The sequence below is a fragment of the Heptranchias perlo genome, chromosome 21, assembly GCF_035084215.1.
Source record: "Heptranchias perlo isolate sHepPer1 chromosome 21, sHepPer1.hap1, whole genome shotgun sequence".
Taxonomy (NCBI): domain Eukaryota; kingdom Metazoa; phylum Chordata; class Chondrichthyes; order Hexanchiformes; family Hexanchidae; genus Heptranchias; species Heptranchias perlo.
This window is the reverse complement of record NC_090345.1, coordinates 34,770,053-34,797,727: the sequence shown is the minus strand read 5'-3', so window position 1 is coordinate 34,797,727 and position 27,675 is coordinate 34,770,053. Positions and strand designations below refer to the sequence as shown.

General features: G+C 39.5%; 1 protein-coding gene across 2 annotated transcripts in view; it reads left to right on the top strand.

Annotated features, from left to right (window-relative positions):
* The window catches only part of ide (insulin-degrading enzyme), a 109,629-nt gene that overhangs the window by 6,865 nt on the left and 75,089 nt on the right, over positions 1-27,675 (top strand). For both annotated transcript variants that reach the window (XM_068002449.1, XM_068002448.1), the window contains exons 3-8: positions 655-862; positions 1,848-2,017; positions 14,723-14,845; positions 17,700-17,812; positions 26,196-26,358; positions 27,342-27,434. In XM_068002449.1, coding sequence (XP_067858550.1) covers positions 655-862; positions 1,848-2,017; positions 14,723-14,845; positions 17,700-17,812; positions 26,196-26,358; positions 27,342-27,434 — 870 coding nt within the window. The remainder of the gene's footprint in view (positions 1-654; positions 863-1,847; positions 2,018-14,722; positions 14,846-17,699; positions 17,813-26,195; positions 26,359-27,341; positions 27,435-27,675) is intronic.

Below are 27,675 nucleotides of genomic sequence, written 5' to 3'. Positions count from 1 at the left end.
AACAGCTGAGTTCGGAAAGCTAAAAGCAGGTAATGGAATAAAGCAAATCTAAACGATTTGTGAATATTATGCTAACTTTTGAGAATACTATTTCAGTGGTTAGATTTTAAAATGGACTGCTATTTATTTAGAAAATATGCAACCATTATATGGGGCTACGTGTTTTGGAGAATACTCTGCACTGTTGGGTATTTTTCATAAAGCACAAATATGTCTGTCTAGGGAGGCTACAATTTTTTTTTGGGTGGGGGATGGATTATATCCCAAATAACAAGTACAGCCTATTGTTAATTTGAAGTTTGATTTGAATTATTTAAATTAATTAATTCATCTAACTGATTTAAATTTTGTTCCCAACAAAAAACAACTTGGAATTAACAGGAGTAGACTCTATACGGTTTGTACAATTTGTTTTTAATGTATAATTACTAATTTTAAATATTTTTAAAAATCATTTTTATGTGAGTCAGCACTTGATGACACAGCAACATCGTTCCATAGGTACGCTTGCTATTATGTTTTTTTTTAAAAATTCGAATCCTATAATAATCGTATAATTGCTTTTTGAATGGCGCAAGGGGAAAATGTTCAGGATTGTACACAAATTTCAGCTGATGCTGCAGTTTAACTTTTATCTCCCTATTTGGTATGCAGGCTCTTTAGCAGATCCCAAAGACATACCTGGCCTGGCCCACTTCTGTGAACATATGCTTTTCTTGGGAACAGAAAAGTATCCAAAAGAGAATGAATACAGTCAGTTCCTCAGTGAACATGCAGGGAGCTCAAATGCATTCACCAGTGGAGAACATACCAACTACTATTTTGATGTATCAAATGAGCATTTGGAGGGTGCATTGGACCGGTAAATAAGGACTTAATATAGTTTGTCTTTGTCTTTGTCTCTGTCTCCACAGATTTCCATTTTATGTTGACATTGTTGTATTTATTTTGTATTCATCACATTTTTTCTACATAATTTCCACAAGCTTAACTTTCAATGTTTTTGCAGAGAGAGTTTGTAAATTTTTAATAACTTTTGGACTTCAGTTTCTCCTGTCAGCCCTCTCTTTGTAATTGTTCTTAGAAAGCTTGTAATTAACTTTCTGTGCTGTAACTTAAGATCTAGGAGAGCTTAAAGGAGGAGCTCTGCTCACCTGGAGGCACCCAGGTACTGTACAGCTTGCTAGGTTGAACTGTTTTTACATTTATTAGCTTTATTTTATATACTTGGGTTTAGTTTCATACATGAAGAGATTCTATGTTCTTTGTGTCTTGTCAGATCAAGTATTTCCTGGTCAAAAGAGTTAGATTACCACCTGTTCATAGTCAATAGGTGGAAAATCTATCCAGCCCACTTTCCTCACCCATTCCCTTGCCACTTATGTTAACTTCATTGAGAAATGGTCTTGTCTGCTTCAGTATTGATGGCATTTTGATATTATAATGCTTTAGGCACACTCAATGGAGCCCTCTTTAAAACAACTATAGTGGGATATGGGTGTACGTTCCCAGTTCCAGACATAGTGAGCTTTGATCTCACCTGGGATATCTAGTGGAGATGTGGAGTAATTTTATACATGAATGAGAGAAAAGCATAGGAGGGGGTGCAAGTTAGCCTGCTGTTCGGCTCTTCTGGTTGCCTTAGAAAGCAGCATTCCATTGTCAAGTTGGGAAAATATAACCAAAATAAAATTTGATGTTTGGCATAATGAAGAGAAGACACATTTGGAAATTCATTTCTATTGTAATCTATAATCCTGTTATGCATTTGAAGTTTTGAACTATTGTTCTTGTGCTCTAATAATATTCCTCGTTGCTGTACTGTAACAACTTTTTTTTAAATCTAGGTTTGCCCAGTTTTTCCTTTGTCCTTTGTTTGATGCCAGCTGTAAAGATAGAGAAGTCAATGCTGTTGATTCAGAGCATGAGAAAAATCTAATGAATGATGCTTGGAGACTGTTCCAGTTGGAGAAATCTACAGGCAACCCAGAACATCGATTTAGTACATTTGGAACAGGTTAGTGATTAGTGTCGTCTTCTAAGTTGAATTGGTGTGGGTAAAATAACGTTTTGTAATAAATTGGTGTTCGGTTGTTGAAAATCCCGTTCGAGTAAAATTGTAAGTATGAAAGTACACCTTTAGTTACACAAAAACAATAATTTGCGGGAACCAGGCAACCGGTACCTTGTATTAGCCAGGGATAGAAGATAGCTCAGCTCACTAATCTAATTAATGACTCAAAATGTAGTGTTGAATCAATGGAATTGTTTATGTCATGATGTGAGGTTATGCTGTGAATGCTAATAATGCTACAATTGATTATGAAAATATTGTTAGGTGCAGTTTCCCCTCAATTTGTAAAAATGCACCAAATGTGGTGCAGTCCTGAATTTCTAAGAGACGGGACAAGGTCTGTTGTTAGCTGATCTCAGCTGCTGTGGCAGTGGTCTTGCATCAGTAGCGCTGTGATTGGAAATGGAGAATCAACCAGGATTCCACTTCCAGTCAATCTTCAATGATTAGTACATGAAATATACATATATATGTTGGGTGAGGACAATATCTGGCTCAGATGTGCTGCCTTCTCTGGATGCATAGCATGCTAAAACTCCCTGCCACAGGTGGAGAATGGCAACTTGGATGAGGTTTGTCGAGGCCTTTTCAAACCTCTTCCTTTTGTGTGACGCTAGTCATGTTGTCCTGTTGACTTTAACACATAATTATTGCTGTTTGATTACCTACGAAACAGACACACTTTCAGGATATTGTTAACCTGACCGTTCACATTAAAATGTACAAAGAGTCACACATTAGAACTAGGAACCCATTTGAAATCACATGTTTACGTTACATTCAAATATCAGTGACTTTTCCTGGATGAACAAAATGTGGAAGTTTTGCATTCCACACTCTGAACTGTTCAAATTGCTTTTCAGACTTGTGCATTGTGTTTAAGTAAACATATTGTCCTGTTAAATTGATGCTTCTAAATATGCTATCCCTACTTGGGGAAATATACATACTGCCAGGCTAACAAAGTAATTGTTAAAGTATTATGCTTGCACATTGATACATTTAATTTACCTAGGTTAGTTAGGGTTTCCAACCTTCTAGTACTTCCCACTTTATTTTTTGTTGATGTAATTGATATAACTCAAATTATCAGGTCTGTATACAATAATTTGAACTAAGACTGTAGTTGAATCATTCTTTATCTTCACTGTTGAACCAAACCAGCTAACTCACCTGGGCAGCTTCTGAAATTCCCCAGTTATTGTTGTGGTATCTTCACACTCTTCCCTTAGAGAGTAGTGGAAGGATTTACCGGCTGATTAACAGTCTGACAGGTCACATGAATGCTCCTTCCACAGCCTTAACCATCTTCATACCAGCCAATAGGGTGGTTAGTCCCATACGGCGGGAGGGTTTTATGGGCCCCCACAAACCATACGATGTGGGAGGGGGAGTGGGGCACACCTGTACGATATGACACGATTATCCCACTGGATGTCAACCCAAAATTCAGAAGTGGAGCTCCAGAGTTTCTACTCACCGGGACAGTCTGAAGTAGGGTTTGAACCCTGCACCTTCTGACTAGGTGAGAATGCTACCACTAAGGCAAATACTTGCTCCACTTCCCCAGTGATATCAAAGATTAAAATGCCAGGTGTGTTGGGAAAAGTTTCTCTAACTTTGGGGGTGAAAGAGGGGGTGGAAATCCTACAAATCTAACCTTGACACTTTTTTGATGCAGTCTTTCAAATTGCTACTCAGTGTCAGTATCAGTAACCTGCTGAATACAGAAAAGCAGATATATTTACTCGTGTTTTACTTTAACTTGAATTGTTGTAACAGTTAACATCTGAAGTACAACGTACTTGACCTCGAAGTGATTGATTCTGATGTAACCTTGATGAGGACTGTAATACTGAAACCCAGAATGGATTTCAAGTTTTGTGCTATAACTTTTTAAAAATTTGAGTACAGTATATGAATCTTATAGTTATGTACTGTATACTTCAAAATGGTTTTCTAAATTTGTTTCACTAACTGCTCTTAACATTTTGATATAGCCACCCGGGAGCTTCAGTGAAAATACTGTGTTATCCGTAAACACTGGTGGATTGATATACAATTGTTTTTTAAAGTGAGGCTCTGCCTCTAAGCAGTGTGCTCATGTGTTCCAGTCATGGCTTCGGCATTTTTGATTTTAAAATTTTGCGCATTTTTTTGTGTGACAAGATCTGCTATTCTGTACATCATGGATCAATTATATTGGATACTAATTCATCCATTATAATCAATCCATCAGCTATATGATTAAATTATATTGAAACAGCTCAGCTACTGCAAAACTAAATTCTGTGCATTTTTAATAATTGCACGTTGCGACCATTTGCATTCTGCTGCCCACATTTGAAGATTAAGCCAGATGATATTGTATTTCAAATTTAATTTAACTGTAATTAGGATCAAAATTAGTAACACCTCATTTTACAGGCTGCACCACAATCTCATCGGCCTGTGCCTTAGTTCTGATCGTGTGCGGTTTGCGTTGTCTCTGCTCTTGACTCCAGCTAATTTGCAATTGTCACTTCTCTCGCCGAAAAAATCTTGTTTAAAATATACAAGGCTCTCAATCAGCGTCCTCTTCTAGTGAATCCTTATTCAATGGATGGTTTCAAAACAACATGAACAGGTGCAAACTCTTGCTCAGCTGTTTGGGGTTGGTGTGATCTGACTTAATTCAGAGTAGCACTCCCACTGAGTCAGAGCACAAGCGGCTTCCGTGCTGACACAACTGCACATTTGAGAAGGGTTTACAAGATTTGAAAGAAATCAGTGAAAATCAAGGAGGGGAAATTAAATAGATGAGTCATTAGATTTAACAACAAAATGAAAACCGAACATTGGACCATGGGTAATACAGCACTGCGTACATTATTTTACCTTGACTTCTGAAAATAGTGTCCTTGAAGAATGTCTTAGAGGGGGGCGGTGTATGTTAAAAGTAGTGTGCGTGCAGACATGCTCTCCATTATAGAGCATTACAGTTTCTCCTGAATCAAAAACAAACTGGTGTGTGGCTATTTTAAAGAAATTAATATAAAATATTCAAGCAATGAGAGATAGTGATCAATTTTAAACCAAACTCATTTAATCAGCAAGATATCAGGCGAATAGTAAGTCACTCTAAAATTGTTAAGCTTAATTTATTAGAACTCCATTCTGTTAAAACTTCATTATATCATCTAGTTTCCACCAGTTTAAATTGAAGAAAATTGCAAACAATTCTGTCCCTTTATGATATATTGTTTTCAGACAAAGGGAGATCTCCCACATCAACAACTTGCATTTATATAGAGCCTTTAATGTAGTAACATGTCCCGACATGCTTCATAGGAGGCTTATCAGACAAAATTTGACACTTAGCCACATATGGAGGTATTAGGACAGGTGACCAAAAGCTTGGTCAAAGAGGTAGGTTTTAAGGAGTGTCTTAAAGGTAGAAGGAGAGGCTTAGGGAGGGTAAATCAATCATCCTCTCTTCCTGCATATTGTAACGATATGTTCCTTTTGTCTGACTTTTTGTCTTTCTCCTGTTGATATTTGAATATTCCCTACATGCGGAAAATTTTGTTTCTTTGAAGAAAAGAACAGATTCTGTTGTCCAGGACATTCTTGAATACCTGCTTGCTTGGCTGCAGATTTCTGGTTTGCCTTTATGCAACTGCACAAGAAACTGCCTGAAAGGGCCATTGATGAGAGGAAGAGTTATTTGGTAACCAGGTGGAAGTGCTGTTTGTGCTACAAACACAGTGAGCAGAACCCCTCCCCCCATATTTCCGAAGGATGTCGTCTTGGTGTTGGCCGAACAGGACATTTGATTAGAGATCTAGGCAGGGTTTCCACCACCCTTTCATTCTGAGACTGGAAGATACCATACCATACCAAAGCCTAAGATGCCTGTAGCAAGGGTCATCCAGCATGGTGGAGGCAAAGAAAACACCTATCATTCCACCTTAAGCCTTTAGTGTTAGTACCATATTTCCCAATCCACTAACAATCTGAATGTGTGGGCTTGTTTAAAGATTGCAGCCCAGTAGATAATGGCCCATTCTTTCCCTAGAAATGTGTATTTGTCATTGCAGTCCATCTACAATAACATTAGTGTTTGCTTCTCACCTTGTAGCCATTTATGACTCATCTGAGCTGCAGCAAAATATGACCTTGTGTCTAGATGCTTGCTTGCTTGCTTTCCGACAACATTGTGAATTGTCTCCTTATGACTAGTTTCTCATACTCCATAGCATGATATTCCCATCTGCACGAGGGTGCTTTTAAGTACTGAGCAATATTTACAAATGCTTAGCCTAATAGTAGATTATCCAATGCCCAACAGTCTCTAATGCTCTCCAATGTTAATTAGAGGTTGGATTAACCATCAACTCCAGATAATCCAATTGTGGATCCTAAAGGCATTGGGCCAGATTTTGCTGAAAAAATAACAGCGTCTGAACAAGGCGTGCCATTAATGCATAAATCAACCAGCAACTCGTAGCGAGGAAGAGATACCCCGTGAATTGCGAGTTGCCATAATTTGCTGGCCAATTTGCGCAGTTCTGCCACTAGCTTCACGAAGATGGCACCTCGCGCTTAACCGCCCTGTGATTTTCACGAAGTTGCTGCATTTGCTCATTAATTGTCCATTAAACTTGCCACAAAGTTACGTCCCTTTTTAATGATGTGATAATTGTTAATGACTGTTTATTTTCTGAGCGAGGTTGATTGGCAGTCACTCCTTCAGGCTGTGAATTGTTTTAAAAGATATTAAAAATGTCCAATTTTAATTTTTTTCCTTTGTCTCTTTTCTCTTAATCCATTCTTTCTTTCCCTCTCTTTATTTCTCTTTTTCTATACCTGATATGATGTTGAATTTACCCACCTTCTCATTTCTTCCTCTGTTTTATGTCTCAATCCTTTTAATCTTGTTGGTTAAGGAGATACTGTTTGTCCCGTTGTTCACCAAGGTCCCAGATACCCCGTTGCCCTTGCTGTACCGTTATCAGCTCGCACCTCCAGCAACTTTGTGGGCAAAAGATCTTAAGTCTAACTTACAATTAACTCTCATGTTGTGAGATGCCCCACTTCAGCAAAATCTGGCCCAATGTTTCAAGGGTTTAAGTTACTATGCCACTACTCATTGATATTTCTAATAAATGTATTCCTGATAAGTTGAGATAAGGGATCGGAAGTATGCAAGGCACTTGAACCCCAGACCGTTGGTCTTCATGGGAGTCCAGGTGGTCTATAAACAGGCTCACATTTTGAGTAATGCAGTCAGCTACATCAGATTCTGAGTCTCATCCTAGGTCGGATAATATCTGGGCAAATGAGAATTGAGCTTCTTTACTCAGTTGCAAGGAGACATTTGACTCATTGTTACCAGAAACAAAGTTTTCTAAAGATCAGCTACTTGTGTCCCATGGAACATAAGTAGGAGGAGCAGGAGTAGGTCACATGGCCCTTTGAGCCTGCTCCACCATTCAATAAGATCATGGCTGCTTTTCGACCTCAACTCCCCTTTCCTGCCCCATCCATAAATCCCTTAATTCCTTTTAGTGTCCAAAATTTTTTTTTATTATTCATTCATGGGATGCAGGCATCGCTGGCAAGGCCAGCATTTATTGCCTGTCCCTAATTGCCCTTGAGAAGGTGGTGGTGAGCCGCCGCCTTAAACCGCTGCAGTCTGTGTGGTGAAGGTTCTCCCATGGTGATGTTAGGTAGGGAGTTTCAGGATTTTGACCCAACGACGATGAAGGAACGGCGATACATTTCCAAGTCAGGATGGTGTGTGACTTGGAGGGGAACATGCAGGTGGGGGTGTTGGTCCAATGTGCTTGCTGCCCTTGTCCTTCTAGGTGATAGAGGTCGCGGGTTTGGGAGGTGCTGTCAAAGAAGCCTTGGCGAGTTGCTGCAGCCACGGTGCGCCGGTGGTGAAGGGAGTGAATGTTTAGGGTGGTTGATGGGGTGCCAATCAAGCGGGCTGCTTTGTCCTGGATGGCGTCGAGCTTCTTGAGTGTTGTTGGAGCTGCACTCATCCAGGCCAGTGGAGAGTATTCCATCACGCACCTGACTTGTGCCTTGTAGATGGTGGAAAGCTTTGTGGAGTCAGGAGGTGAGTTACATGCCGCAGAGTCCCCAGCCTCTGACCTGCTCTTGTAGCCACAGTATTTATGTGGCTGGTCCAGTTAAGTTTCTGATCAATGGTAACCCCAAGGATGTTGATGGTAATGCAGTTGAATGTCAAGGGGAGGCGGTTAAACTCTCTCTTGTTGGAGATGGTCATTGCCTGGCACTTGTCTGGCGCAAATGTCACTTGCCACATCAGCCCAAGTCTGGATGTTGTCCAGGTCTTGCTGCATGTGGGCACGGACTGCATCATTATCTGAGGGGTTGCGAATGGAACTGAACACTGTGCGAACACCCCCATTTCTGACCTTATGATGGAGGGAAGGTCATTGATGAAGCAGCTGAAGATGGTTGGGCCTAGGACACTGCCCTGAGGAACTCCTGCAGCAATGTCCTGGGGCTGAGATGATTGGCCTCCAACAACCACTACCATCTTCCTTTGTGCTAGGTATGACTCCAGCCACTGGAGAGTTTTCCCCCTGATTCCCATTGACTTCAGTTTTCCTAGGGCTCCTTGGTGCCACACTCGGCCAAATGCTGCCTTGATGTCAAGGGCAGTCAGTCTCGCCTCACCTCCTGGAATTCAGCTCTTTTGTCTATGTTTGGACTAAGGCTGTACTGAGGTCTGGAGCCGAGTGGTCCTGGCGGAACCCAAACTGAGCATCGGTGAGCAGATTATTGGTGAGTAAGTCCCGCTTGATACCACTGTCGACGACACCTTCCATCCCTTTGCTGATAATTGAGAGTAGACTGATGGGGTGATGATTGGCCGGATTGGATTTGTCCTGCTTTTCGTGGGCAGGACATACCTGGGCAATTTTCTACATTGTTGGGTAGATGCCAGTGTTGTAGCTGTACTGGAACAGCTAGTTCTGGAGCATAAGTCTTCAGCACTACAGCCGGGATGTTGTCGGGGCCCATAGCCTTTGCTGTATCCAGCGCACTCAGCTGTTTTTTGATATGACGTGGAGTGAATCGAATTGGCTGAAGACTGGCTTCTGTGATGATGGGGCTATCTGGAGGAGGCCGAGATGGATCATCCACTCTGTACTTCTGGCTGAAGATGGTTGCAAACGCTTCAGCCTTGTCTTTTGCACTCACGTGCTGGACTCTGCCATCATTGAGGATGGGGATGTTCACAGAGCCTCCTTCTCCCGTTAGTTGTTTAATTGTCCACCACCATTCACGACTGGATGTGGCAGGACTGCAGAGCTTTGATCTGATCCGTTGGTTGTGGAATCACTTTGCTGTCTATAGCATGTTGCTTCCGCTCTTTAGCATGCATGTAGTCCTGAGTTGTAGCTTCACCAGGTTGGCACCTCATTTTTAGGTACGCTTGGTGCTGCTCCTGGCATGCTCTTCTACACTCCTCATTGAACCAGGGTTGATCCCCTGGCTTGTTGGTAATGGTAGAGTGAGGAATATGCCAGGCCCGAGGTTACAGATTGATTTCAGTCTTGAATATACTGTACAACTGAGCATCCACAGCCTTCTGGAGTAGAGAATTCTGTAGATTCACAACCGTCTGAGTTAAGAAATTTTTCCTCATCTCTGTCCTGAAGGGCTGACCTGGAGACTATGACCCCTAGTTCTAGCCTCTCCAGCCAGGGGAAATAGCCTCTCAGCATCTACCCTGTCAAGCCCTCTCAGAATTTTATACTTTTCAATGAGATCATCTCTCATTCTTCTAAACTCCAGAGAATATAGGCCCATTCTACTCCATCTCCTCACAGGACAACCCTCTCATCCCAGGAATCAATCCAGTGCACCTTTGTTGCACCCCCTCTAAGGCCAGTATATCCTTCCTTTTTAGGTAGGATCCATTTTACTATCTCAAAGCAAATAGGTGAAATGGCTGCTTTGAATATATCCTGTAGTTTTATTACTTCAGTCAGCAAGAAATATGCAGGAAAAGTTAATGCCAGGTGACAGTGTAACCAAGCTGAATTGGTTTTTTTTCCCTTCCATGAATAGCCAACTATCTTTTTTGAAATAAATACTGAACAGCTTATTTTTTTGACTTTCCCAAAAAAAGTTTAGAAAGTAAAAGTTTAAATTAAAATACTTGAAATGATGACTGGCCAGGCTTAAGGAAGAAGTATTTAAATTGCTTTGACCTAAATAATTGTGCTATATGTGTTGCCTATGTATTTAATGTGCAAAAACTGCTGAATTGCAAATCTTGCATGCAAATCTCCAGATTGTGTACGTGCCTTGGAATATTGTCTCATTGCAAATACTTATAACCAAAATTGCTATTGATTTCTTATTTTAAAAAAAAATATCCAGACTGTGTTGTGCTAACCAAGTAAAATATAATGCTCGTGCATTTCTTGTGCTAATGAAATATTGTTCATCTGTCTATTATTAAAATTCTTGTCTATAGTCTCTGTCTGCAGCGTTGCACCTCAAAAACAAGACAAAAATTGTAATTGGCTTAAATAACTATCTATTAGGTTAACGGTGCTGATTCACTCATGTATCCCATTGACTGAATGTGGAGCAATCAAAAATTAGTTCCACTCGGTGGGTACATAGCAAAGCTGCCAATCAGCAAAGAGCAAACACCACAAAACTACTCATTGAAATTTTATACTGTTTTTGAACCTAACTATCTGTAACTAGCAACTACCCATGTACAAACCAGTTGAATTATTCAAATAATTTCCTGTTTTTGGCTACCATTTTTTGTCTCAAGTTATTGTATACTGTACTATAATGAATGCAAACAACTTATGCAGTTCAGAAAAGAAACTTCATTAAATCAATCATTGTGTTTGAAATACCTGAGAGGCATATTCTTCATAGGCCTGGGATTTATTCAGTGTTTTTATGTGGGTCTTGGTGCTGCAGATCTGCAATTGCTGAGGATAAATCCTGTGAGATGGGAATTTAATTTTTCTCCCTACGCCTGTGAAAACACAATACCCAGAGTACAACGTGACAACCAGGTAGAAAAGGACTGAATGGTTGTAGTTTACATGGCAAATTCTGTGTGGAAGAATTGTATCATTGGAATTCTAGTTTTCACCCTGTTCCTGTGGAGCTAGAGTACTCTTATCATGACAACTCATCTCGCATGACAGCTAGGCAGAACATTTACAAATACCTGCAAGATATGAGTGGAAGAAGAAAAATACTGCAGATGCTGGAAATCTGAAGTAAAAATAAAGTGCTGGAAATACTCAGTAGGTCAGGCAGCATCTGTGGCGAGAGGAAGGTAGGGTTAAAGTTTTAGGTTCTGATGAGAGGTCATCAACCCGAAGCCTCCGATGCTGCCGGACCTGCTGAGTGGCTCTAGCATTTTCTGTTTTTATGTCACTTTCAGTATTTTATACACTTTCAGCCATTAAATAAAAGTTCAGCGTTGCTTCAGATGAAAATGTCCATTTAATCAGTAAGCAGCGTTGACATTTGCCGAGCAGGATGCATATGAACAACTTCGATGCTGGCCTCGACATTGTGGCTGTGCTCAGTCAGCTAAAGTTCAGACAATGGTTAATGGCTATTTGTTCAAGGTGCTCACTGAAAACTCATCAGTGGGAAAGTGCTTGATGCAGTGCTACACCAACGACTGTTTCACCAGGAACTACAAATCCACTGTGGAAAGTAACGGAGTAAAATATGTTTTCTTAATGACTGAGAAATTGCAAATTACAGTACAGGAAAGCAAAGAAATGTTATGTAAATGACTAGGAGGTTTGGGGGCATAATTATTTGCATTTTAATTCATTTTTAAAAAGGTGATTTGTAAATGGTCTTTGAGGCCAATATTAGTAAGGTGTATAATATTTTACATGTGTTATCACTTCAGGAAATTTGCTATATTAGATATGGGTGAACCACTGTCCCATTTAGGTTGCAGTGGGACTGCAATAAACATCAAAATCACATTCCAGATCCCACAATACCAAGCAACTTCACTGCAGTTACACTGGTCATTTATACAAATGAAACTAAACTCAACCTTTTAATTGAAGAGCGTACAGTTCATAAATAATTACTTTTGTAACCAACAACATTTCAAAGACCCATCATAAAAGCTACATCACGGACTGGCAGTGGAAGTATTCTTGGTTTGATTGCTCTGTTTCTGGCTGAAGCAGAAAGTCTGGTAGAGTTGGAGGAAAAAAATATTTTATAACAACATAAGAAATAGGAGCAGGCCACATGGCTCCTCGAGCCTGCTTCGCCATTCAGTCAAATCATGGCTGATCTTCAACCTCAACTCCACTTACCCGCCCAATCCCCATATCCTTTGATTCCCCTAGATTCCAGAAATGACTCAACATCCACAGCCCTCTGGGGTAGAGAAGTCCAAAGGTTCACAACCCTCCAAGCGAAGAAATTCCTCCTCATCTCAGTCTTAAATGGCCGACCCCTTATCCTGCGACTATTCCCCCAGCTCTAGACTCTCCAGCTGTGGAAAATAACCTCTCAGCATCTACCCTGTCGAGCCCCCTCACAATCTTATGTTTCAATGAGATCACCTCTCATTCTCCTAAACTCCAGAGAGTATAGGCCCGTTCTACTCAACCTCGCCTCAAAGGACGACATTCTCATCCCAGGAATTAATCGAGTGAACCTTCGTTGCACCGCCTCTCAGGCAAGTAGATCCTTCCTTTAGATAAGGAGACCAAAACTGTACACAGTACTCCAGGTAAGGTCTCACCAAAGCCCTGTACAATTGTAGTAAGACTTCCTTACTTTTGTACTCCAACCCCCTTGCAATAAAGGCCAACATGCCATTTGCTTTCCTAATTGCTTGCTGTACCTGCACGCTAACTTTTCGTGTTTCTTTGTACCAGAACACCCAAATCCCTCTGAACACCAACAGTTTTTAATAGTTTCTCACCATTTAAAAAATATTCTGTATTTCTATTCTTCCTACCAAAGTGAATAAACTCACATTTCCCCACCTTATACTCCATCTGCCACCTTCTTGCCCACTCAATTAACCTGTCTATAACCCTTTGTGGACTCTGTGTCCTCTTCACAGCTTACTTTCCCACCTAGCTTTGTATCGTCAGCAAACTTGGATACATTACACTTGGTCCCTTCATCGAAGTCATTAATATAGATTGTAATTAGCTGAGGCCCAAGCAGCGATCCTTGCGGCACCCCACTAGTTAAAGCCTGACAGCCTGAAAATGGCTAGTTTATCCCTACTCTCTGTTTTCTGACCATTAACCAATCCTCTATCCATGTTAATATGTTACCCCCAACCCAATGAGCCCTTATCTTGTGTAACAACCTTTTATGTGGCACCTTATCGAATGCCTTTTGAAAATCCAAATGTACAATATCCTCTGGTTCCCCTTTATCTACCCTGCTAGTTACATCCTCAAAAAAACTCTAATAAATTTGTCAAACATGACTTCCCTTTCATAAAACCATGTTGATTCTGCCTAATCATATTATGATTTTTAGTGCCCTGTTACCACTTCCTTAATAATGGATTCCAGCATTTTCCCGACGATTGACGTCAGGCCAACTGGCCTGTAGTTCCCTGTTTTCTTTCTCCCTTTTTCTTGAATAGCAGGGTCACATTTGCTACCTTCCAATCCACTGAGACCGTTCGAGAATCTCGGGAATTTTGGAAGATCATAACCAATGCATCCACTTTACGCCTGTTTGGTCTTTGGTTTAAAAGCACTATCGTTCAGAAAAACTGATCTTTTTATTGGCTTGCTTGACATTATCACCCACCTGATTTGACCACAAAACTAAGACCACTAAATGAAATTAATTTTGGAGTAGTTCAGTGCTGATAACTTGTGTATTTGGAAACAGTGTGATACTAAAGTATCACAGTTTTTAGTATGACATATACCTTGTACATCAGGGTAAATTTGAACAATATCACACTGTGGGGAGCCTCACTCAAAGGGAATGTGGATTGGAGATCTGATGACAACACTGCAGTGCCAGTTCTCTGACCTGCAAAAATAACTCTGGTTCTGTTTTATAAATGTCATGGATATCCCAGTTTCCTGTTTTAGTGTAAAATTGTTTCTCCAAAAAAATTGTAATACCTTGCTTCATGTTTACCATTAACACTTATTGAGTGTGATTTAATAAGTGCTTTGAAATATCTGTTTTGATTTGTAGTCTTGTTTTCCTTCTGATCATAAATTCACTCTTGCAAAATCAGACATTGGATAATATATCAATAATTGGGAGGAAAAGTTGTTTTTCAGTTTCAATAAGCCAGAACTAAATTGAGTCCTTTGGAAAAATTGCCACTATAGAGAGAATTACCTGAGTGATTCATTTATTCACTTTTTAAAAAAAATTTAAAATGTAAAAGAGCAGCATGTAAGAACAGCCCCTCATGTATACTGAAATTGTAGTGTAATAGAGTTCTTCAGCTGCAAACCTATTGCTGCAGCCTCCCTTTTCAAATAGAAAACCAGATGTTGACGTGTAAAACCTGAGAACAAAACAGTAGCTAGCTTCATATAAAAATTGAGCAGTGAACTAATTTATCATGCGGCCTAAAACTGACTCTCTTATTTCCAATATTAGGTAACAAGTTCACCTTGGAAACTAGGCCAGCAGAGATGGGCATAGATGTACGACAAGAACTCCTTAAGTTCCACTCAACTAACTATTCATCAAACCTGATGGCTCTCTGTGTCCTGGGGAGAGGCAAGTACTATATTGGGTGAAACTTGAGCCAATACGTAATTCTCCCCCCTTGTATTGCATTTTATCTGTTACCCTGAAAAATATTTTGAAGTACTAAACATGTCGCTGGATTGTTCAATTCTTCACAGCATAATTGATAGTAACTAGTGCATTTAGATGACCTAGTTGCCGAAATTGCTGATTCCCAGCTCTAAAGTTGCAAGGTCGCTTTTCATTGATGTCGGAGACACTGGGACCTTGGTTATCTTAGTTGGATGAGATCTCCTTTTATCATTTAGACTGCTAGATAACATATCATCTGACAGTGCAAAGAAGAAAGAAAGCCAAGGAACCTGCAAAAAAGATGAAAATTTGAAAAGTAATCTTTTTTTGATATTTTATCACTTGAGTCTGGGAAATTCCTGTTTCGTTCTACTGTAGTTTGAGGGTGAGGGGAAAATTCACATGTCTGCATTTTTAAATTGTATCTGGTCTTATGTATTTTTAACATTGCTTTTAGATCATCAATTAGAGGTTAAAATTTGATTACAATAAGTGAGAAGGAACTCAACTGCTAAATATGTATGGTTCTGCATTAGGGAGTGATGAGAGATTTTAGGTCTGTAGCACTGCTAATTTACAGCAAGCAAGCATGATTTGATCTTGAATATTTCACACTTGTTTACTGACTTTTTAAGAATTGTGAATTAATTTAATATCTGGCAAACTGATTCGTGTGTGTATAATGATAATTGCAAATTTCAATTTCTGTAGCTAATAGTCTGCAGTTATACATCAGAACAGAGAAGGCTACAAGGAGATTTGATGCAGGTTTTAAAATGTTACAGGTTTTTATGGGGTGAATAAGGCAAGGCTATTTCTTGTTGGGGAGCCAGAGATGAGGGGTCATGTTGCCTGAGGGGAGAGATCAGGACAAATTTGTTTACACTAGAATTGTTGAAGTATGGAATGCTTGAAGCAGTGATTATTACATCTTTTAAGGGAAAAGTGGATAAATATTTGAAACAGAGGAAGATGCATGGTTACAGGAAAAAAGTGGGATTAGTTTTGGATTGCTCTAGTAAAGAGTTGGTAGAGGCACAATCAGCCGAATGGCCTCCTTCTATGCTGTATAGGGAGGAGGTGTGTGTGGAGCAATAACACCAGCTTGGGCTGAATGGCCTGTTTCTGTGCTGTGAAATTCGATGTATATGCCAATGATTTTTATCAAGGATTCTGGCATTCTGACTTGGGACAATTATGATGAATTGTGAAATTTGTTGCAGCAGCATGGCATATTGGCATGAGAAAATTGATTGATTGGCAACCCACAGTAACATTTTTAGAAAGTAACCAAGACCAACAGAACATCCTGTATATAATGTGCTTTGACAAAATGTTATTTATAGGAACTAAATGCATTGTATTCAAAAGTCGTACACATTCAGTAGTAAGTGCATGCCATTTATTTTTAACAAGACACCTGAAATGCTCTTTTTTATATATAAAAAAAATCTTGAAATTGATCTGCCTTTAGGTGCAATTTACCATTGCTGGAATTAGTCTAGTTTTCCTTTCTTTTGGCTGGGTTAATTGATTTAACTGTTGGTTGAATTAGGATTCAGATGTTGGTCTCTGGGCAGAGTTCAATGCTTTAATGTAGTAAGTATGAGATTACCATAGCCTTTTAACACTGCAGACAATCTGAAGGAATTAAAGTGTTTTTTCCTTTCGACTTTATTTTATTTGTGCTGAGCCAGTTTTTTGTTGTAGAATTAACTGATTTGTTCAGAGTTCCCTATTGGTCCTCCTTTTGAATACTTGAACTGAATTATATTTCAAGATTGGCAGTGCTTCGAAAGACAAATTCAGCTTGTATGAGCAACATGAGAAAATGATTAGTTGTTGGATATGGGAATGATTTAACTATTGTCCTTTTTTAAAATATCTGGATTTGAATTAATTGAACTAAGTTATTTTCATTTGCATTTTGTTTCTGACTAAAACACAAATACTATGGATTCAGAAATCTTAGTACTATTATAAAGTAGCTTTTAGACACTTCAGTTCAGTTATTTCCAATGTCGGCTAGTTACTTTCCCTTCTTTAGAAGGGACGTTAGGAAGAGTTTGTTCTTAAAGCTTATTGCAATGCTTTCTCTTTTTTTATTAAAAAAAAATCCTTTCTCTCCATCCCCCATTAACAAAACAAAAATGCACTTAGTTACTTTGTGATCTGGCTGAGAACCAGTGAAACTCCATCATTGAGGGGAAAGGAATTGAAACTTGGCTGCCAGGGAACCCTTTGAATCTTATTATTGTGCAGGTTTTGAGGATTTTTTTTGCTGAATTGGCACAGCCATAATGCACAAATTTCTGCTGTGGGAAAGTAAGACATCTACCTGTGTAAAAGTACCAGTAGTCACATTTAAAGTGGAGTAGCTTTTTGTTCAGAGTACTCCCCCATACAGTAAAGTAACACTCAGAAGATTTTTCTTTATTGTTTGTGTAATATTTTAATTTCTTATACCAGCTTGGAGACCCTGGATCAGACCTTCTTCCCTGTTGGGCTGCTCTAGTGATGTCACTGATGGGAGCATACTGGAGCAGCTCCATAGTAAGCAGTGAGAAACATGACTTCACGATACTGGGAAACTATAATTGTCCGAGATGCATGTTTTTGTTTTTTTTAAAAAAAGTTGTCCCTCTGTGGATTTACCTATTTTGCTAAGAATAGATGACCTTTAAAATGGAGAGTTAAAACTAAGCAGCATGGCTGACCTGGATTTTACAGCGGTTATCACATGATAGGCTCCTAATGTTAGCTGTGTGACAGTGTGATTTATTGTGTTTCATATGTTCTATATTGGTTTCAGAATCCCTGGATGAGATGACTGACCTGGTGGTGAGGCTGTTCGCTGAAGTAGAGAACAAATCGGTACCTGTCCCTGAATACACTGAACATCCTTTCCAGGAAGAACACCTAAAGGTAACTGTGACTTTTGTTGTATTTTCCCTGTTTGTTTTTTCCCTACCATGAATAAAGGGGAAAATAGGTTTGTAGATGTGACTCAATTTAACGAATTCTGCTTTTACTAACATGGGACTACTGCATTTACTGTCACTCTGCTCAGTGTGCTTTTACTTTAAGAAGGTGTAGCTTATTTGGAATTTATTTTCTTACAATCAGCAAGTTTTACATTTGTGGACAGATGAGCATTTTTTAGTTTATTTCACAGAATTCTGAAACTTGTTAATAGATTGATGCCTGGAGTCTTGTTGAGTTAAGATTTTTATATTGTAGTTTTAAAAGTAGACAAAAGTTAGATGTACCTTTTTTTGATGTCGAACTGCATAGTCACAAGAAGAAAGGGTATTGCTTCTATGCTAGTGTGACAATTTTAACAGAAAATGTGATGGTGAAAGCTTTCCTGTACTCACAACTAGGAATCTAATATGAATTATTGAAGAGCTTGAAAAGAGGGATGGAAAGGCATTACTACATTCAAGAATGGCTGTAAAGCTACCTCTTATAGACCCAAAAACGTGCATTGTGTGAGTCACAGAATTTTAACACCCAACTGCACACTTAGCGTGCAACAGGGAAGTAATGGCCTGATGTTTGAGAAACTGTCTGCTTCAAAAATCGGGTCCTCAGCTTGGGCACTTCTGATAGTGGATTCATTTCATACACTTTCCAGCTCTTTATCTGCCCAGAAGTGGCCAGCAAATATACAACGCTGACAGCCAACAACATATTGCCTATCTTTAAAGCTGTACACAAACATTCTGTAAAAGTGTTGTCATGCTGTATAAGATTTGCATTTCCTCCGTTGCAATTATATTGTAATGCCAATTTTTAAAAAATCGAGCATAGAATGCAAGTATTGTTTGGTATGTTGATGATATTACTTTGTTGGGAGAGTTTCTCTATGCTATATCTATCCTTCTTGACAAATTTAATGGAGTTTTTTGAAGCAATGTCTGATTGTATAGATAAAGGGACTGCAGTAGATGTGGTGCATATGGATTTTCAGAAGGTGTTTGATGAGATGTCTAAGAGGAGGCTTGTTAACTGAGAGTGCGAGTGCAGGTAGATAAAACCATAAAAAGGCTAATAGTATTTTGGGTCCATGAATGAGCAAAAAGTAAAGAGGTAACAAATTTGTAAAGACATTAGTTGGACACCAGTTAGAGTACTGTGTGCAGTTTTGGGTGGCCCATTATGGAAAGGATATGAAAGCCATGGAACATGTACAGTGTGGATTTACCAAAATAATGCCAGGCAAGCGAAGCTAGAGATATGAGAGATTTGAGATATAGGGGCTATTCACGTGGAGATTTAATAGAGGTTTTTAAATTGGAAAGCTTTCTATTAGATGAATATGGAAAGACTTATTTCCTCAGGTTGTGGGAATTAGTGATGAGGCATCATCAATTTAAAATAGTCACTAAGGAGGAGAGAAGTTAGGAGAAACTAGTTTACTCAGTGTTATTGGAACATGGAGGGAGTGGACAAAGCAGAGTTCATTACATCTCTTTAGGGAAAATTGGATAAATATTTAAATTGAAGCAATGAACAAGGCTATGGAGAGATAAGAGGGCAGTGGGATTAGTTTTTGATTGATTCTGCAAAGAACTGGCACAGACATGGAGTAAATAACCTCCTTCTATGCTGTAAACTTCTATGGTTTTATGTGAGCCAAAATTTGAGTGGAGCACATAATTAACAGAACTGCAGAAGAAAATACTTGTAAGAGAATTATATTTCTCCATCATCTTGACACAATGCCCCTCTTCACCCCACATCCTCGTTCACTCAGAAAAGGTGTAACAGCCAGAAGTTGTGTCCCATCAATGAGGCTTATTGATATGCTTGTTTGCAGCCAATAATAACAGTGCATGTGCTGTTGTCTATCCCCCTATCTCTTGCCCTGTTGGAGAATTCTGCATTCAGAAACTATTGTACGTAGCAGTCTAACAAACACTATTCAGGACACAAGGTAGGTACAGATGAGGAAGACTATTTGGTCTACTATAGCTCTTCCATCCAGAAAGACCCTACGGTTCCTACCATCATCCACGTCACTACTTTCAACTGTTGCTTAAGTGATTCTTGGCTTTTAACTTCACTGTACTCCCCAGAGTCCACTTCCTGTGGTCTTCTCTTTTCGTGTGAAGAATAACTGCCTGACAGCAGTCCTACGTTTGCCGTGTACTGTTTTAAAACTGTTTCCATTTGTCTCATGATTTTGAAGTAGTGTTTTGGACTTGGCTTTTCTATGCCATTTACCATGTTTATATAGCTCCTAAGTACACACGTCCCAATCATCTCCTTTCAAGGCTCAGAAGCTCAAGTTTCCCCTGGCTTTCCTTGTTAGTCAGTTTTCTGACATTAGAGCCCAATTTCACAGCTTTTCTCTGAACCACTGTTAGTATCCCTCTTGTGTCTTAATGACCAGACTGGACAAAGTATTTGAGGTGTGGTCTGACCAGAGTACTATGCTTTTTAAGCATGATTTTCCTCTGCTGTACTCTACCGTTAGGAAGAAAGAACATGCATTGATGTAGTGCCTTATCACACCTCTCTGGATAGTCTAAAGTGCTTCATGTACAATGATTCACTTTGCATTGCAGTCACTGTGTAGGCAGACGCAGGAACCATTTTTCGCACAGCAGTGAGATAAATGACTGGTTTTGGTGGTGTTGGTTGAGGGAAGAATGTTGGCCAGGACACTGGGACAATTTCTTGTTCTTCAAATAGTGCCTGAGATATTTAACCTCCACTTGAACTACAGGAACAAGCAGATGGAAGCTTCAGTTTAATGTCTAATCTAAAGGACAGTACTTCTGACAATGTTGCATTCTCTCAGTACAGCACTGAATTATCGGCCCAGTGCCATGCTGAAGTCCTGGAGTGGAGCAAGCACCTACAATCTTCTAACTCTGTGGTGAGAGTGTTACCACAGACCTAACTGACTGTTTTGGTCATGTAGTTCAGCATTTTATTTACTTTGATTGCTGTTCCGTAGTGTGTTGAGTCTGCTAAAATAGCTAAATCTCACCACTTCACCCTTCGTTTATTTTTTACACCATTCTTGGAGTATGTGTATCCACCGTTTTTTTTTCCCCCCCCTCCTATATGCAGTACTTTTACAAATGTAATCTTTCATTGTTGCACATACTTAGATATCTTGTCTAATTAATTTCACACTTCCCAAGTTGCCACCACTTCAAATGTCCCTCCTAGTTTGGTATTGTCTGAATTTGCATTTGGTTTCTGAATCCAATTTATTAATGTAAATTAGAAACAGTAGGGCGTCCCAACTGTGATCATTGGGATAGCCCACTCATCATGTTATCTGCCTCCCCCCCCCCCCCCCCCCCCCTTAACAAGTACTGCCCACTGCGTTGTACTGTCATCCAATTTCTTATCCATCCCCTTGAATCGCTACCACTTTAAGCTAGTCGGGGATTTTAAAGCTTAAGGAAGTGGGTGCAGAAGCTCTTTGAGAGGAAGGGGAAATCAGCTGGAAGTTATGGTTCATGTTGTAACCAATGACTTGGGGAAGAACAGGATTCATGTACTGGAGGAAACGGAGGATGATATTTGTAGATAAGTTAGAGAGGCAAATATTAATGAGTGATAATTGCAGGAGATTTTAATTAGTCAAAAATAGACAGGAAAGAGAAAATGTTTGTGGTGAATTGGAGGTGGGGTTGCAGTGTGTTCAAGACAGTGTTTTCTCGTTCAATTTGTAGCTACTCTGTTAAGGAGGGTAGTACCACTTGAGCTGGCTGTGCATAATGAAGCAGAGCAAGTAGGCAACCTAAAATTATTGGAACATTTGAGAAGCAGTGACCACAGTAAAGAATAATTACGGAAAAGAAAACAAAGTCAAGTACAAAGGTACTTGACTGGGAAAAGCATATTATTATAGTGAGATTAAAAAGGGACCTTGGTCAGATTTAATGAAGGAAAATTTGGCAAATAGGACCGTGCATAGGTGATAACTTTCCACCTCCACTTTAATTATTTATGAATGGATAAATAGTAATGGATTGTTTCCACTTGTTAGTGAGACTATAACAAGAGGGTGCAAATTTAAGACAATAAAGAATTTAAAGGGATGTTGGGAGGAAAAAAAATCATTTCACAGGATAATTAGAATCTGGAATTCTCAGCCACAAACTGTTGTTGATACAGAGCCTGTACGTACTATTAAGAAGGATTTCATTGCTTGAAATAGGGGAATAGCCAAGTATATGGGGAGCAAGTAGCTGAGTGGAATTAGATAAGGGGTTCAAATCCAGACAAACACCGGCCCAGACTTGAAGAGCCGAGTGACCTAATTCTGTGCTAAAACATTTTGATTCTGGTTAGTTGTGTGCTCCACTGATTTTGGACATGATTTTTTTATGTTGAACCCCATGGAGCAGTTTTTAGAAATGTGCATTTCACTTCGATTATAAATTTACTACAACCTTCAATTGATTGGTTAGAAGTATTATTTAGGATAAAGTGTTGGGGTAAGAAGTTTTTTTTTCAACTTTGTCCTCATGCTGCTAATTACTGCATTTAATTCTAAAAATCCATTAAAAGCTGAATCTTTTAAGTGCAAAGTGGGAAGGGTAGATTTATGATTAGGGAGTAAATTTAATAATACCCCAGTATTTTGCTTATATGAGACAGTTTTTGTTATCAGAAGATAGCTATCATAAACTAATTGTGTGCAGAATTTGATCCCTAACATGTTAACGTACCCTTTTAAGTTTAATAGAGGTAGGACTCACCGTTTTGAAATGAATGCGTGCCAGTTTGGGTATGACTAAGGTATTAACTGTTCTGATTCTTGATTTTGTTTCTTTTTTGGGATGAAATATATAGACTATTATCATCTGTTTGGAAGCTATGGAATAATAGAAATTATATTAACATATATAAGTGCACTTTTAGACTGCTTGTTGGCCAATAATAATTGTGACCATTGTGGGAGCACCATCGCCACATGGGCTGCGGTGGTACAAGAAGGCCCACCATCACTTTCTCTGCAATTAGGCATGGCCAATAAATGCTAATCTTGCCAATGATGCCCATGTCCTGAGAATGAATTTTTAAAAAAAAGTTCTACTTGTTAACGTTGATTTCTGGTGTCTTTGGCGAATAGTAAGCACATGACTGTTTTAATTGACTCTCATTTGATTGACAGGCCTCTGAACCAAAGCTGATAGAGACAGATTTGGTAGGTGCAAGGATTTGGCAGGTTTCAGTTTACATAGTAATGATGACAACCAGCACAAATATTCATAAATCCAGAAATCAGTACCTGTGCATAACGAACATCAGTGTTAATGTTGTAAGCCCTCCTTTTTGTCAGGACTCCCTACTGTTTTGAGCCAGCTTGCCTACCTTTTTTTGTTTTTAGGGAAACAGCTGTTGATGATCCATCATTACTGATCTTGCTGTCATATCATTGTGCCTCCAGTTGTGATGTTATGGTAGAACATGTGTTTGTGATGTTTTTTAAAAGGTTTGTTTAGTTATATAGGGAGAGCTGGAAGACAAAATGGTAGAAGCAGGGATAATAATAGAGTGGGGATAGACATATTTACAGGCTCAGACAGACATGGAGGGAACAGGGTATAGTCCAGGGACTCTGACATCTGCCATCAACATGAGCATGTTGAGGGCTGCACAAGTAATTTTAAATATTGATTAATTGAATTGTATGCTGTCTTGTGCTCCTCTTGTTCTTTCTATATCCCTTATCTTGACACAATACATTTTTAAAAAAAAATTGTTCTTTGGAATGTGAATGATGCCTGTCCCTAGTTGACCGGAGAAGCGACCGGTGTGCCACGTTCTTGAATAGTGATTTATACAACTGTGAGGTGTGCTAGGCCTTGACTTCTCTGCAGCCTTTGACATAGTCAAACTCTTCCAACGTCTCCTCCATTGTCTGGCTCAGTGGGACTGCCCTTGCTGGGTCTACTCTTACCTATTCAAGTGCAGTCAGGACATTTGAGGCAATGCTTCTCCTCTTGCTCCTGCACTTTTACTTCGGAAGATCCCCCAGGGTCCATCCGTAGCCCCCCTCTTCATCCACGTGCTGGTCCCTGGCGATATCATCCACAGATATGGGGGTCAGCTTCTGCATGTATGTTGATGGCACCAGGCTCTATCTCTCCATCTTGCTAAACCTTTCCACTGTTTCTGTGCTGTCAGACTGTTTATCCGACATCCAGTCTTGGATGAGCCGCAATTCCCTCCAGCTAAACTTTGGGAAGACTGAAGCCATCATCTTTGGCTCCGAGCACAAACTCTGTACCTTCACCGTTGACTAAGTTTCCCCCCTCCACTCCTCCACCGCTGTCTCTGGCTGAATCAAACTGTTTGCAACCTCAACATCCTTTTTGACCCTGAACTGAAGTCCTGACCCCCTTATCCTCTCCAAAACCTGCCTACTTTCAGCTCCCTAACTTCGGCAGCCCCTGCCCCTACCTCAGCCCATCTGCCACTGAAACCCTTATCCATGCCTTTGTCATCTGCATACTTCACTGTTCCTGTGCTTTCCTGGCTGGCCTCCCATCTTCTATCCTGTGTAAACTTCAGCTCATCCAAAGTGGTGAAGACTATATTCTATCTTGCACCAAGTCCTGCTTACCCATCACTTCTGTCCTCACTGACCTACATTGGCTCCTGGCTCCCAGCTCCCCAAAGTCTCAAATTTAAAATAGTCATGTTTAAATCCCACTATGGCCTAGCTCCTCGCATATCTCCTGTACCTTCCTTATGTCCTATAACACCCCCCAAACTCTCCTTTCCTCTGACTCTGACCTCTTGTGAATTCCCCACCCCCCCCAAACCCCTTTGCCATAGTATTGGTGGCCTTGCCTTCAGCCATGTGGAATTCCCATCCTAAATTGCTCCACTTCCACCACCTCCCTCTCTTCCTTTAAACCCACCTCTTTGGCCAAGCTTTTGGTTACCTCATTATATCTCCTCCTTTGGCTTGGCATCCATTATTTGGATTGCACCTCTGGAGGGCTTCAGGACATTTCTCTGTTACAGGTGCCATATAAATACTTGTTTGTCGTTGTCATCGACCTCTAGATTGCTAGCTGTCTTGAATTCAAATTCCACCATAGCAAATTATTAAATTGAACTCAAGAAAAGACTAAAGCTGCTGTTTTATTGTAGAAAACCCAACTGGTTCACTTCTGTCCTTCAGGGAAGGGAGTATGCCACCACGTGATTCTGGTTCCAAGTGGTTGACTTTTAATGTCTCTGAAGTGGCTCCCACCATCTTCTCAGGCCAACTAAGGATGGGCAATAAGTCGGGCCTTGCCGGTGTTTTCCACATCCCAAAAACAAATATATTTATATTTTAAAAAAATTGCAAGATTTACTAAATTCAGTTTCACAACTTGCCATGGTGGATTTGAACTCATGACCTCTGGGTTGCTGGTCCAGTACTGCAGCCACTAAACTACTGTACTCGTAAGTATGCTTTTTCTATCACCTGAAGACTTTATCCACTCAAATGTTAACTTCACTGGAAGTTTTATTCTTTCTTACAAGGGCCCATTCATAATGAACATAGTACAGTTTATTCAATGTGTATAATTTAAATTATTTCTCTGAGCTCAAGATGTAATAAGATACAGTTGCTGAATTTAAAAAATTTGCATATAAACCCACAATTTGAGAACTGGCTACTTTGGAAGTTGAATCATAAAAACCCCCTTCCTCTTTTTTTTGCCTCATTTTCCCTCTTCGTTTCATTGATGTAAGACATGGAGAAAAGTATGGAAACGCTGCACGACTCCATTGGTCAAGCAGAGAAAAGCAGGATAGCAGATTTAAATTGCTGCCAGTAATTGTACTGTTCTTCATTGTCATCATGCTTAGATTGCCTTCACCTGCAGGACTGGAGTTTGTTACATAAAAGGCTAATCACAAAATTTAATGCTGTGAGTGTGTGCTCAGCTGTTGCACGTACTTGCATTTACAAGAGTTTTTGTCGGCACTACGTTGGATTAAAAGGTTGCTAAAGTAAATGCAGCACAATTAATTTGGGAGAGCAATGTGTGAATTCTTGATTCCGTCTCTAACTTTGTTTTTGCAGAAATTATGATAGCTTCAAGGCATTGTCAAAAAATTTAGCATTTTGCATTATAACTAAAACTAAGTTTATAGCAGAGAAGAAACTCAGGGTTGTGAATGAAGACTGTGATTGATTTATATTTTTAAAATTACTTCCAGTAAAGTTTAAAATTTACAAATGGTTGTTGAATTAAATCTGAAGGAGAAATTAGAAGTCTAAAAACATGATAAAAATCACTAATAAAACTGGTGATTTGCTTTACAGCTACTATATAAGGTGGTGCCTATCAAGGACATCAGGAATCTTTATGTCACTTTTCCTATACCAGACCTTCAGAAATATTACAAGTCAAATCCAGGCCACTACCTAGGACATTTGATTGGTCATGAAGGACCGGGGAGTCTTCTGTCAGAACTCAAATCCAAAGGTAACACTGAATGTTATACCTAGGGACTGTGCACCCCTAGATTTTTTTTAAAGATTTTTTTTCTTCCTCCTTCCCCTTTTTTAGGTTTTTCCTTTGCTGGTGAGGTTCTTTGTCACCTACTAATTATGCCCTTTGGGCCTCCAATGACCATGTCAGAGTGATAACATTTCGTCCTTTTTTTTCTTCTTTTCCCTTCCCTTCCCTTCCCTTCCCTCCCTTTTGCAGGGAGACACCTGGCCTCCATTTTGGCACCTTCCAGTTCAGTGTGGCTCAAGGTACAAAATGGATTATTATAATACAAAACAAGCATTTTTAATTTTAGGGTGGAGGGAATGTGCTAAATGTCCAAGCAAAATCTATAAATTCGGTTGATTGTAATGAACTCAAAGTCTCTAACATTTTCTACCCTCATTTTAAAGACTTGGTTTCTATCGGGGTTCCTTTCCCCTCTCTTCCCTCCTCTTGCTCCCCCCAACCAAAAGGGGACACACCAACCACTTGATGGCTAAATGTCAGTTTTTATCTGGCCACTAGTTGGTGCACAAGTGGGCCTGGGTGACTTTCCCTCTGATTCTCCTCTCCTGAAGCCTAGGCAAGAGCTAGCCACATGACTAGTATAGCGTACCAAACCCATTATTCTGTGTTATGGTGCAGTGTGTTAGTGCATCAGTATGCTGTGCTATTACATTCCCTTATGTAATATTGTTTGGTACATTTGTACATCAATACTGTGCTGTAACATTGCCTTGTACTTTATCATGGTACTTTGTGGTAGTGCATCAGTATATTGTCCTACAGCATAATCTTGTTTCCAAATTTTGAGGTGTAAAATGCAAATTTTTCAATTGTTTTCCTCTTGTCCAGTATTGTTATAGGTTTTATTATGGTGACTCAATAGAGAAAAACCATATTTTAAGTCAATTTAAAACTTTAGATGTTCAAAGTCTAAAGACTTACTAAACATTTTCTGTGTTACTTTCTAGGTTGGGTAAATACCCTTGTTGGAGGGCAAAAAGAAGGAGCTAAAGGTTTTATGTTTTTCATCATTAATGTGGATCTTACTGAGGAAGGACTTGGTAAGTACAGTTTTTTTGCAGCAACTGATTTATGTTCTTTAAACTTATGATTTTAAGTCTAGCACAATATAAGTACTTTGTTTATAATTGAATACGACACATGTCTTAAAGTTTTAGTAACTACATATTCCAATTTTTTAAAAAAATGTTTATAAGGCAGAAACACTTGGAGTGCAGATGATATCAAAGCTGGCAAAAGTGAAGCCCAAGTTCTATTTGATGTGAGCTGTACCTACGGTTT